Source organism: Sciurus vulgaris (assembly GCF_902686455.1).
Source record: "Sciurus vulgaris genome assembly, chromosome: 6".
NCBI lineage: Eukaryota > Metazoa > Chordata > Mammalia > Rodentia > Sciuridae > Sciurus > Sciurus vulgaris.
The window spans coordinates 124,330,331-124,344,628 of NC_136466.1; the positions used below are offsets into that span (position 1 = coordinate 124,330,331).

Genomic DNA, 14,298 nt, shown 5'->3' on the forward strand with positions numbered 1-14,298 from the left:
AATATTTTGAGAGTTACTGTAACCCTTACATATTTTCTGTAAAAACCTGTCTGGAAAGTCCCAGGATCCTGAACGTTAATCCATGAAATTCTTTGTTGTGTCCCTGCTAATTTATGAAGTCCAAATTTCAAGCGCAGAATCTCTTCCTCACCAGTATCAGTAGATTGGAAGACTCCCCAAAAGGGACTCCATCACTTGATGTGAGCTTTTCAGTGTTTTTATTTGAATGACAAAGTTTTAAAGGATGGACCCATGGGACTTTGGGTTTTCTCTCCTTCACAATGACTTGTTTATCTCCACGCTAATGCGTGATCCATTTAGATTAAGGGAGGAGTGAACTGTGGTCTCCTGGGTTGACCTTTATAAACGGAACCAGCTTCCCTACATTGCTTTTGGATATGGTCTTTTTGTTTTACCGTTTTTATAGTTTATTCTGCACATGGTGGGGTAGAAACACCCCTTCCAGACTTTTGTCCTTGGCACCACATCATCCAGGTCTTGTGCAATTCCACAAAGGAAGCACGTATTCAGGACATGTGTGAACTCTCCTTACTCTGTGGTTCATTCACGTTGTTGCTCCTTTAAGATAACTCTTAGGTAACTCAATGTGAACAGGCAGGACAGTACATTGTTAGATTCTTAGGCGTTTGGATCTCAAACAAAGCACTCTGTTTTATGTCCACCCCCCAAATTTAGAGATCTGGTACTTAGGAGGTGGACCAGATTCTGAAAGTCTGCTCTTGATAGAAATGTTCTTATTCCCACAACTGATCTACCTTAATGTAAGTCCTAACCCCCCAGAAAGCGAACCTCAGAAACTCTTAACACATAAACCCTCAGAAACGACTGTGCTGTGCGGGTCCTCAGTAACCTTGTTCGTGCCGGGGAGTGGAAACGCGGAGGCTCTGGCAGTCCCCTAGTCCCGGAGGGCCAACCGCCCGGCTGGATGCGCAGGGTCCCCGCGGGGCAGGTGCGCGGCGGCCCGCGCCTGCGCGTCGGGTCCCGCTGAGCCCCGCCTGAGCCCCGCGGCGGGCGCGACCCCGGGCGGCGGGCTGCGGGTGCTCCACGCCGGGTTTTCCGCCGCTCTCCTCCTGCAGACAGCCCCACAGCAGCCCTACAGACACACGCTAGCGCCCGCGCCTCCCCGGCCGCGCTTCAAAGCGAGTGGCGCTCGGCTGCACCGGGTGATGCCACGGCGAGGTGGCGGGGCTGCAGGGAAGGACTCGGCGGGTGACATGGACAGGCTTTTGCAATTCGGAATCTTTTTGTAAGGGAGTTGAGGAGGAGCCAGACAGCGCCGAGGGGCGTGAGGGGGAGTGTTCCCGGAAAGCTGCGGCAATGGAGCCGCGCTGAGCCCGCCGCCCGAGGACTTGAGAAAGAAAACAGGAAACGTGGTGGCCGCTCACCCGGCCGCGGCTGATTCATTCGCTTTAAGAGCAAAAGACTTGGCAGGGGCGGGCGTGGGGCCGGGGGCCGAGGAGACCCGGCCGTGGCCAGACGCCGGTCTGCTGGACCGGCTGCGAAGCGTGCGCGCCATCCCTTCGCCATCCTCCCGAACTAGGACTTACGCCAGCCGCGCTGTCCAAAAGTCGCATCCTGGTTATTCCGCCCGCGTTCCCGTAATAAAAGTTGGCTTGTCGCACTTTGCACGCCCTCTCTGGAGGCCGACACGCGACGCCAAGCTGGAGAAACCGAACTTTCCAGTCGCCGACGGCCCCGTGGGCAGAGACTCGGACCCCATCGAGCTGCCGGCCTCGGCAATATGAAGGAGCAGCCCTCATGTGCGGGCACCGGGCATCCGAGCATGGCGGGGTATGGCAGGATGGCCCCCTTTGAACTCGCTGGCGGCCCAGTGAAGCGCTTGAGAACTGAGACCCCCTTTCCCTATCTCTTCGCAGAGGAGGCCTACCAGAAACTGGCCAGCGAGACCCTGGAGGAACTGGATTGGTGTCTGGACCAGCTAGAGACCCTGCAGACCAGGCACTCCGTCAGTGAGATGGCCTCCAACAAGGTAAGCTCCTGTTCCACTGTCATTGACGCTCTGAGGCTGCTGATTCCCACGCTGGTGAAGCACCAGTCCCTGTGGCCCCGGGAAATACATGGAGAAATTTGTCATGGTTAGGGCATGTTAGCTGTTCTGCCTAGGAAGAAGGTTTTTGTTTCCATGCCTTCCTTCTCTCTTCCACTCACTCTAGATAAATTAAACATTTTGCAAAATCAACTTTGACATAGTTTGATCAAATATCCCAGGACACAGGGTTCCTAAGTGACATTTTGGCCTTGCAACCAGAAACCCAGTAGGGTCTGTTGGCGGTGTATATTTAAAGGTATTCTTGAGATTCCTGGTTGGAAATAAGAGTTGATGGATGTCTATGAAATCACTTGGATCTCACCACCTACTGCACTCAAACTCAGAAGAGTTCACTGAACTTGGAACCTTAACCCCCATTTATCTAGTTGTCAGGGTACCCTGTAAGACCTCAGCCTTTATATATTCTGTTGGTCATACACATTCACAGGAAACGGTAACAGAAGCTTCATTATGATCATTGCCTTTTCTTTCAATGTTGGAGAACAAATCCAGGTATCTGAGGTCATTTAGTTTCAAGGAGGCTTCAGCTGGGCATTTGTGCCATATGTACAGAAGTGCTAGTCTTGGCAGTTAATGGAGTTTGGGAGACTGATAAGTAATCTTCAGCATGAAACAGCCATAAAATAGCCTGGAAGGAAAGGTAGAGTATTTTCAGTATTTTTTTAAAATTCCTGTTCTTTTTGTCTGTAGTTATGCAAGGAAATAATTGGGATTACGTGTGTTTTGATGACTGACTGACTGAAGGGGCAAGAAAAGGGGGCATGTGCATGTTGGATGCAGATGTCTGAGGGATTCAGCCAGTAAGGACTGGTAATATTGTGTGGCAATATTATTGTTTCTTAAAGATATTTATGTGTTTTGGGCCACCTATTTGCAAGGTCAGGAAGGTTATGCCATTTTACTCTTCAGGTGTGTACATGTATTTCAATGAGCGGTGCGTAGTTTAGCTTACTATAGTTTTTAATCCCGCCTGTTTTTTTTTGTTTTTTTTTTCTCTTGCAGTTTTTACAAAAATAGCATAGCATCACAGGCACTTGATTGTCTTGTCTGTCAACATTTCTTATTTAGATAGCATTGTTGTTTAATTGGCTTCAAGCAAATAAAAGGGATCCCCAGACACTGCCTGAAGTTGCTAACCTACCCATATGTACACTGACCTACCCATATATACGCTGATGATCAGATCAGGTTTTTTTATTATTTAAATTTGGGTCTTATTTCTAAATTTGGCATGACTTCTCTTAGAATTGCTTTCTTATTGGGACTCTTAATCCCTGCAGTAGCATTAGGTGCCATTGTTCTCATTTGGCTAACAAATTCTTATTTTTAAAAGCTAGAAATAGAAGTTGTTTTTTCATAATTTGATTCATAATAGCATGAGATATATGCCAAGTTATGTCTAGTGTCCTAAATGCTGAGTGGGAGCATTCTACATTGAGCCGAGTTCTACTGATTCCATGTAGTAAAAGGCATAGCAGAATTTGAAGGCGTCTAGTGATATGCATGCATTTGTTTGTTTTTGAGATGATTTGACAGTACTTTTTCAGTACCTGAGAGGTTACAGTTCACTTTCCTTAAAATTCACTTTCTTAATGATGAAACCTATGTTTGAGTTTAAAAATTGATGTGAAATCTAACAATATATTGTGATTTCAACTGTGGAATAATTTATCTATACTTTAAGATAAAAACATTTTAGGTCACACTAATTGCTCAAAATGATGGCTTTCTTTTGCAAGCCTCCAAATAAGAGGTGTTTTTTGTTTTTTTTTTTTTTCCTTCTTTTAAATCTCTGTGAAGTCTCTCAAATTTTTTAGTTAATTTACAGGATTAGTGCAGAAGGTGGGTTTATTTGGTTGAAGTGAAATGTAGGTAAAGTGAGAAAATACTTTTTCAAAGTGCAGCCATTCAGTTGTGTTTATGGCTTGTGGTTGAAAGATTATTGACATGACACTTATTTTTAAAATGAAACTTGGCTCAACCAAAGCTCTTGCTTCAACTTTTAACTTCTAGGCTGTTCATTTCTTTTTCAACTTACTCATCTTTAAATTTGTATTATGCTCACATAACTTTTTATAGATAAAAAAGAATTAGAAAGAACTGCAGCTCTTGGCAAAGGTTGGGAAGTTACCCTTCTGCTTGGTAACAAGGGCATGAATAAGCCACAGCCACGAGAGCTATAAACTGAGCTGGAGCAGCTGATCTGAAGGTCCCTGTGAGCGATGCCCTACCTTCAGTCTGGACTGGAAATACAGGCAGCTTGTTTCACACCATCTCTTGAGTAAGAAGGAATAAGTCCGCAACATTGCTTTTTGGTTATTAGTCTTATTGCCATCCCTTCTGTCAGTGTTTATCTTTTACCTAGTGCAGTTTTTCTCTTTCTTGAGGTATTTAAAATTGTACTCTAATAGATTAAAAAGCACAATAAAAACACTAGTAAGACACCAGAATTTAAAAGTGGTAATAGTAAATACTAATTATGGAGGTGAATTTGGGTGCTAGGAAGAAGGAACCTGCTCAAACCCCTTCAACAAGTTGGGTTAACAATTTCTATATTTAAAAATCTTAATAAAAGAAACCTAAAACAATTAGTAACTTTAAAATAATGCTTTAGAAGTAACTATCTGTAGTTTCTGCTTTGGTTTTATACTGTGCATACTGCTTTTTAATGCCATTGGGGTAGGAAAATTATTGAATTCTTGGCCAAGGCCAGTTGGCTATACGACATGTGGGATGCTTGTACCAATTGGGGTAAGAGATTCCAGATGGCATTTAATTTGAGTGATTAAATCTACAGCATTTACCCTCATAAGCACATTAATCTGCACGAGATTTGTACAGATTTCCTTTGGAACCTCTTTGCTACAGTTGAGGACAATTTTAGTGAGCTCTCAGAGCTTTTGGAGGCAGATGGACCTGAAAGTTCAGTCATGGTTTTGTTCCTTGCTAGCTGAGTTACATTAGCAACTTAAACCTTTTAGCTTCAGTTTCCTTAATATAGGTATAATAATAGCTACTTTGAAAGGTCAATGTAATATATATTGAACAGCAAGCTAATGCAGTGTCTGCCAAGAGTAGGCACTATACCTGTTGTTATTGGTATTATTTGGGACTCAGGTCAAACTTTACTGATTGCCTATTTAGCTAAAATATTGGATTTTTTTTGTTTGTTTTCCTACCATAAGTTATGCTAGACACATTAAATTTCATAGATACTTTTATAATTCTTAGATAGCTGTCTTTAAAACTATAAGAACATTTATTTGAAGTACTCATTGGAAGCTTAATTTTTTAAAAATAATTCAACTATGGAATTCCAGACAGAACAACTAATTATTTTATCTGTTTTACTGTAAAACTGAAAACAAAGGCCATATTTATCTTTAGAACATGCAAAATTTCATATAGATTGGTGGGCACTTTTCTATCCTTCCATAGATTTTGCAAAGCAAAGTGCCTTTCTGGTAAAATATTTTTTTAATGTAGAATAGAGTTTCATGGAATTTTTGGTTTTCTCTCATGGAAAGGGTATTGAGGGTGGAATGGGTGGCAAGGAGGGCAGGATAGGAATTGGGCCTCAGGACTTTCAAAGACTGCATTGGAACCCGGTAATTTAATTTTATTGTGACCTAGTAATGCACATTTCACCAGGCGTTCAGTGTAAGTGCAGTGAAGTTTGAAAGAGAGTGAAATAATTTTGAATTCTTTCTACAACACACCCAGATAAAAATGTATTTTGTTTCTGCTCTCTAATTTTGGGGACAATTCTGAGGCTTGGCATTACTGGAAACTACTGCCCTTCACGTTGAAAGTCTGTCTTGATGTTAGGATTCAAGAGTCCTTCTAAGAGACTTAAGGTTGTTCTATAGTTAATTCCAGAGGTACTTAGGCCAGTTTGCAAATGTGGATATGACTGCTTCATAGAATTAATTTGTATCTTTGGTTTTTAGCAATTATCCCTAGTGTGTTTCTGTTGCCTATAAATTACATTGCTTTTCTGGGGTGCTTTTTCTTAGAGCTTTCATGGGTTGCTCCCCCTGCTGCCTTGTAATTGTCAATGCATAGCAGAGACTAGCACTTTCTGTGACTGCTGATACATTTGATGGGCAGGAGGGCTGCTGAAAGGAATATGAGATGTTCATAGAAGTGGCTCATCTTAAGGTATTTCTGCACTGCACAAGTAAAAGATACCTCAGAATAGAAATCAGTGTTGAATTTGCAAAGGAAGGCAATTAATTGAAAAAGACAATTTATGGAGCATTATAGCAACCTTGTTTTCTACCTTAAAATATAAAACTCAAAAAAAAGAATGAATTGAGGTACCTAAAGAGTTAACTGAGGTACCTAAAAAAATACTTTAAATTAAAAAAAGTCTTATCTAGGGCTGAGATTGTGACTCAGTGGTGGAGTGCTTGCCTAGCACGTGTGAGGCACTGGGTTCGATCCTCAGCACCACATACAAAACTAAATAAAATAAAGCTATTATAAAAAAAAAAAATCTACTTAAAAATTTAAAAAAAAAACTTGTCTAACTATAGAAACCCAACTTTTTGTTGTTTTCTTGAGCTTGACATCTGCTCCTTCATCCATTTAATAAAGGTAGAGTTAGGAAAGATTTTTGTAACTTACTTATAGTTTCTTAAAGTGAATGCAAGGGATTGGAAAATCCTTGTCTTTATAATCACTATTAGAAAAAATGTTCTTTTTGTAAAGTAATAATTGAAAGAGTTAAACACTTTTAATGGGTATTTTTGTTTTATTGAATAGTAAGTTACTTGACTTTGATTTAGCAAGACACTAAGGGTGAAAAGAATAAAGCTGTCTCTGTTGTCATCAACTCAGTTCTTATGTCAGTATTTAGTGTCAGTAAGCTTAAATACCCCTGACACTCAAGTTATCAAAAACTCCTCATTTTATGATTCAAGACATTAATCATTGCTAGAAAATTTGCTTTCATTTATTACATGTTGATTTGATTCTTGGGAAATGGTAACTTCCAAATGAGAACATTATATTTAAAACATAAGACTTAACTAAGATAAAATGGTACTGTTACCAGTGTTACCGATAGATCAAACAAAAACTTTTCTCTGAATAGCAAGGATGATAATGCTTTGGTTCTATTTAAGAAGATTTTTTTTTGCAATAGTCACGTGGATTGTCAGTGTTTTTTAAGACAAATATATGGTGGATGTGAGATATGCTTAGTGTCATGATTTTCATTTGCTCCATAAAATCTGTAAAGACTGATTTTCTCTTGTTTAGTGAGGGATACCAGCTCTTTTTAAAAGCTGCTTACTGCTGGAGTTTATTATGGCTGTGGCAGGGCAGTAGTTCTATACCTGGTTACTTGTCATCATAGTTTAATTGGCATAGTTTGAGATCTTTCTAGAAAATGGACAGACAACCCTTCACTTTAATAGTCACCTGAGTTGTTGTTGTTCTTCTTCTTATTTACCCCAGGAATAGAACCCAGGGGCACTTAACCACTGAGCCACATCCCCAGCCGTTTCTTACTTTTTATTTTGAGAAGGGTCTTGTTAAGTTGCTTAGAGCCTCACTAAATTGCTGAGGCTGGCCTTGAACTTGTGATCCTCCTGCCTCAACCTCCCAAGCTGCTGGGATTACAGACCTGTAAACACCACCACACCCTCCTAGTCACACAAATTTTGAAAAGTATGGTAAGAGGGCATTTCCTTTTATTCACTCTTACAGGAATAGGGGATGAGCCTTAATATTTGCTTAAACCACAGCAGTTCTATATTCATTAGAAAATTAGTTAAATTGCATTAACAGCTAAAGTAATAATAGGCTTATATTCTTTTAAAGAATATTTTAATAGAATTTTTTATTATTATTATTTTAAATTCTGAGTTTTTTTATTGTCTGCTTATTCTGTATGTAATGAGTACAAGTGATATTTACCCCCTGACCTGGAGTGTGCACCAGTGATACTTAAGACAACTTTGCAGAGTGGCAAGAACTTAGACTTTTTTTGTCAAGTGAACTTGGTTTCAAATTGCAGCTTTGCTGTTTCCTACCTAATAGTTTGGTAGGCAATGCCTCACATCTCTGAAGTTCAATTTTCTTCATTTTTAAGTAGGGATAACAAAAGGAGAAATAAATTGAAATGTTGTGAGAATATTAGCTATAATGTGTTCATAGCTCACATAACACATGCTTCATAAATTATATGCACTCACCTACTGGAATATACACAAAATATCACGATCAATAAAGCCGTGTGTTTAAGAATGTAAACAGTATAAGAATGTAATATTTCTTATTTCTATTCTGTGAGAATTTAAAGTCTAAATTATAATCTTAATTAGTGTTGCTCAAACTCATTTGTGTATACATTCATATCTGCTATTGTATGTTAAAGGTTTTTATTTAAAGCAGTTTATTTAAAAATGTAAATACCTAACCACTTCAATTTAAGCAATGAAATGCATGTCCTTATTGGTTTGAGGTTCTAGTTATATTATTTTCTACTATACATTAAAATTAATATATGACAATATAAGAAAGCATTCATTTGAAGGCCACCTTACAACATTTTGCTTACCACTTGTGATCACTGGCCATATTTTTGGACATAGTCATCTGAATCTGTAGCAAAAACATTATGGAGAATCCTTTTCACTTACAAAAATATGTTTGGTTTAAACAACCTACAGATTTCTTTCTCTGCCATCAGTGAAATTTCTCTTCTAGAAGAAATGGAAAATTTCTTCAACAGAAATCTCTTATTAATTAGATACTCATTCCTCAGAGTGGTCTGTGGATTTTTTTTCAAATTAATTAATTAATTTTTTTTAGTTGTAGATGGACATAATACCTTTATTTTGTATATTTTATTTTATGTGATGCTGGGGATCAAATCCAGTGCCTCACACATGCTAGGCAAGTGCTCTACCACTGAACTACAGCCCCAGCCCCTGGTCTGTGGATTTTGACCTCCCTTCTGTAGCCAGGTTGCTTGAGCTGGACTCTTATACTAAATGAAAATGGGACCACTTTCCATTTTTGCTTCAGCTTCCTCATCTGTTAAATAGTGGCTATGATGATTTGATAATTGAGAGGTGAGAATTATTGAAGCAGGAACACAGTAGGTACTGACTGTGTTAAGCCATTTATTTTCATCTATAAAGGAATATTTTAGTCCTTCTTAAAGTCTTGCATAAAGCAGTGGAGGATTTTTTCATTAATGAATATATCTCTGTAATTCCTCTGAATGAGACTGGAAATAACCCAGGCATACCATCTCATTAATATTTAATGTTAATAAAAGTATATTGAGAACATAGCCTGCAATTCCACCTCTCAGCATCGTAACCATCTTGTATACCACAAATATTTTCTTGGTCTCTCAGGTGAGAGGGCCTAGAAGCAACCACACCCCGGCAGCATGAGCACACCTATCACCCCCATTTTAGTTTCTAACACCACTTTCCTGTAAAAGGCACCAGGATTCCTTGGAGAAATAACTGATTCTAGGGACTCAGTCAGAAACTGTACAAGATGAGCCTGGAGCATCTTACAGTGTCAGAAAGTAAGAATTGATCAAACAAACAAAATCACACACTGACATGGACCTATATGCGGGGTGCAAGAGCAAACTGAGAGAACTCCCAGTGGCCAAAGCTGAAACAACATGGACCAAAAAAATGAGGTACTACTATATTATGAGACTGAAAATATAACATAAATACCTGAGTGCATATCGATAGAAATGACTGAAAAATAATTCAGTGGGAGAGAATCGGCAAATCTCCAGTGTAGGAGGATCCCAAATAACATTTAGATACTGTATCCACAAAGAGGGAGAAAGTAGCTCCCCACTCCTGATGTGTGGGCTGTGCATGTTGACTTCCTTCCTAGTGGTACTCTACGAAAAGGGGGAGAAAGAATAACTCCACAGTGAGAAACTCAGCAGACACTACTCCAGCCAGGTTATCGAGGTCAACATTGGCAGTGATAAAGTCATGTTAAGAGTCTGTATCCTTAATGTGATCTGATGAAAATGGTGTTTTGCTCCTGTGATTTTGCTTGGCATCTGTGATTAACATCAGTCTAATCATGAAAAATATCAGGCAAATTCCAATTGAGGGACATTGTACAAAATACCTGACAAGAACTCCTAAAAACTGTGAGAGCTATCAAAAATGAGAAAAATTCAGGTAACTCCCAGCCAAGAGGAGCCTAAGCAATCATGACAAGTAAATATAACATGGTATCCTGAGTGAGATCCTGGAACACAGAAAGAACAGTAGGTGAAAGCTAAGGAAGTCAGAAAAAGTGTGGAATAAAGGCATCAATATAGTTCAGTAATGGTGACACATGTACCATGCTAATATAAAATAGGGATACTGAGTGTAGAGTATAGGAGAACTTCCTATACTATCTTCACAAGTTTTCTGTAAACCTAAAACCTTAAAAAAAACAAAAAAGTTTATGTAAAAAATCTTAAGCATCCTCTAGGCTTCTCTGGAATGTTGCCTTCTTTCTGAAGCCTGTTGTGTCCTGTCTTCTCCTGAATCTCTCGCCACAGCCCCCTTCCCATTAGATATAAGGTCTACCTTCTATGACTTTCCACCAGATTGTATCTCTGATTTTCTTTACTGAGTACAATATTTTGCCTTTGTTTTATTCTTCTGATGAGGCTTTCTACACTGCTTTTAGCCTAAACCCAGGGAGTGTCAATATCATACTTTGTAGGTAATCGGATAAATCAGTACAGGGCTCATGATAGTGATTAATATAAATGGCATTTCTAGCTGAGATTGGTAAACCAAGAGTCAAAGCATTGTAATTCCTGCCTTTATGAAAGTGTTTTTCTTTCATTGACAAGAGTCCTGAGTATTTTTTACTTATGAATCTCAGTTCTGCTTATGGATAACTCATCTCAGAAATGTTATCACAGCATATAGTAGGTTAACTTTATCTCATTTAAATTTAAAGTTTTTAGTGCTCAGGATTAAAGCCAGACAGGCTATATCCATGGCCTTAAACTATTTCCTGGTATATCTGTTTTAGCAATAACTTCCTTTTTATTAGTTTGTTCCAACTGAAAATGACTATCTGAATGTTTTCTATTAGTCTTGATGAAAGGATGTGTGTGTGTCAGTTCTTCCCTTTTAGGGTCTATTCTGTCAAGTTCTTCCCAGCATGTGCTTGGGTTCCCATTAGCTTCTAGAGACTGCCACACTGTAATTCCTACAGTGGCAACCTCTGGCTCTTACTCCTGGCAAGCCGTAGGCTGTGCAGACCTAGGTTCCATAGTAGGAAACACCTCAGCCTGTCATAAACAGGTCTGGAGAGGAGAAAGCACAGGCGTGATGGGGATGTGTCCATAGCAACCAGGCAAAGATACCTCTGCCATATTGGAGGAAGTTCAGAGCCATGGTGCCTTCTCCACTCCAGAAAATAACTGCTTGATTTTAAGGCATGTTCTCTGTACATAGCAGTGTTTTGGTTGATTTGTTTTTAGACAAATATGAATGAGCATTACTCATATTAATTATTCATAAACATCTTACAGAAATAATTTTCAGAATATTTTGAGGAAATGTGTCAGTGTTTCCTTTTGTTATTCCAGTCCAAACTCACCGAAGAAGGAATAACAGTGAGAAATTAGAGAAAAAAATAAATATTTTTATAAATATGAATATTTATAAATGTAAATATCTTCATAAATATAAAAGTTATGTATAATTTTATAAAATGATTTTTAAAAATTTTAAAAGAATAAATTATACTGAGTTACACAGAATTACAAAGATTTTTTTTTTTCTTAGTAAGGTGATATTATATTGTTTATGCCTTTAAATCAACTCTACGTTTTATAAAAGGAGTTGACCAAGATAGGTTCTATTTTATATTTGCTGTTTTCATTTTTCTAGCTTCAGGAAAAAAACAAACTGCATTTAACAATTGATGGGCTTTGTAGCGAGAATTTAGGAAGAAAATACATTTTAAATTCGAGAGGGCTTTCACAGTTTTTAATAAAGAGACTTCTTCACGAGTGCTTTAAATATGTATATGTGATTTAAATAGGTCATTATTTTCAGGCAAGTTTCACAAAAGAGACTAAAAGTTGCAAAGGGTGAACAAAACTATGCTTCTGTTAAAAGAACCTTAAAAAAATTAAGCTAGGTTTGGGAAAACCTTGAGCACTTGGGCTCAGGGCCTTTCATAGAAGTGGTATTTAGTGAATATTCATTGACTAATCCCTTCCTTTTTTAAACTAAGCATCTATCCTTTTCCATCTTTTTATTTTGAATATTTCAAGTCATTTTCAGCAACACAGCAACATGCTGTGATAAGAATGAAATATTAACATTTTCTTTGGTGTATGTTTTGTTTTTCTTTGTTAATGTTATATTCTCAGTATGGTCTCTTAGATCTCCATGAGAGTAGTGATAATTGGGTTCAATAACTCATGAGAAATCTTACTAGAAATTGGCCTATTTCTTTTCTATACATCAGATTAGTTTTTCCTAGAAGGTATTAGTTAGGCCTAAATCTTAATTTTTCTTTTAATGTTAATGAGAAGATTAAAGGAGACATAGAAGCCCAAAGATAAAAGGACAAAGAACTTGTGTTATGACAGGCTTAATGATCAGCCCTTATATGAAAGGAATTTATTATATGAAAAGTCAAATTTAATGGAAAAATCAATTACTTATTGCCCGTTAGGCTTAATGTCAAACGTGATAGTATTATCCATTTGGTACATATGAATAATCTTTGACTACTACTGGTCAGGAAACTCCAGTATGTACCTTACCTTCTAATGTAAGGCGTGATTTTGTTTATTTTCTCATAACTCAAACCTTAAGTTTCTATTTAGTCCTAGAAATAGTATACTACCTGTGAAAACAATTTCTTCCATTTTTAAAGATGAACAACTGAGGCTCTTTTACATTTACCCAAGATCCGTGTGGAGGGAGGGGGAGCACATGTTTCACAGTGCTGGGGGAGCCCAGGGCCTTGAGCAGGTCTGGCAAGTGCTCTGTGGGGCTTTTAGTAGGTGTAAAGGTGATTATTTTTTAGATACAGTGTTGGGTGACGATGGAGACTTCAAACAAGTGTTTGTTCTCAGGCTACATGTTCAAAATATTCCACACATTTTAAAACATTTATTTAGTGAGTACTAGATTCCAAATTAGCAAGAGCAATTTCAGCAAAAGCTAATTCCTCAAGGGGAATCCTGTAGTACATCTTGTTCTGCCTTCCTTCTCTCAGTCATGTCAAATAGGCACAAACCTGACCTGCCCCCTTGCTCCTAGGAAGAGCATGATGGTTGAGATAGTGTGTTTGGTCAGGAGCCACCCTGGCAGGTAGGTGGTTAACTGGGCACAGATACAAACAAAAGGGTAATGAGGTTGGTGGGGTGAGGAAACCAGATGACTAAAGCAGATCTCCAAATGCCACGCTGGCAGAGAATCTGGGGGTATTGAGATGAGGAGGGCAACAAGAGATAGAGAAGGTGTAAGGAGGTCTAGGGTTTTAAAAATAGCCTGTTACTATGAGGTTGCTTTGGAATTCTGTTTTCCTATAGGGACAAAATGGGAAGGGAAGGTGGACCAATGGATGGGGTGAGGGATGAAGATTAAAGGAAAGAAGGGTAGCAAGAAAGACAGAGAAGCTGTTAGTGTGCAGTGAGGCCAGGAGGGGTGGGAGATGGCAGAATGTCTGTTTGGGCTGGCAAGGGGTCAGGGCTCTCCTTGGCTGGAGGCAAACTGGTTGGTGTTTCTGGCCTCCTTCCACCTCAGGGTTTGAATGGTGAAATCTGGTTGTAATGAGCCTTGGGGACAGCTTTGAAGCTAAAAGAAATCTGATGGGTCATCCGGAGGGTGCGAAAGTTTTAGGGAGGAAGGTCAGCATCAGCTTTTGGGGGCAGGGGGAGGACCGACTAGTGAGGGAGATTTATGGACACAGTGCATTTCATGAGGCTCAGGTCTCTCTTGGCGGAATAGCCGGTGTCATCTCCCTCACCTGTGGCCTCCTTGAGTTGTAGCCCAGTAGCAGCATGGGTGGGTTGCTAAATCCAACGGCTGGGTTATCCCCTGAGGAGCCTGGTGCCCAGGAGTGAGGAATGGGAATAGTTGAGGGGTATGTGACAACAAGGTACAAACTGCAATAGGGTGAAAAGAGACCATGTCCCCATAAGTATCAGCTGATTCACTGTAATGGACCAC

At 39.2% G+C, this 14,298-nt stretch overlaps 1 protein-coding gene across 12 annotated transcripts in view; it reads left to right on the forward strand.

Annotated features, from left to right (window-relative positions):
• Positions 1-14,298, forward strand: part of PDE4D (phosphodiesterase 4D) — a 1,241,089-nt gene that overhangs the window by 1,189,840 nt on the left and 36,951 nt on the right. For 10 of the 12 annotated variants that reach the window (XM_079144026.1, XM_079144025.1, XM_079144027.1 and 7 more), the window contains one exon: positions 1,899-2,011. In XM_079144026.1, the coding sequence (XP_079000152.1) occupies positions 1,899-2,011 (113 nt within the window). The other 2 variants (XM_079144022.1, XM_079144024.1) reach the window with 2 other exon arrangements.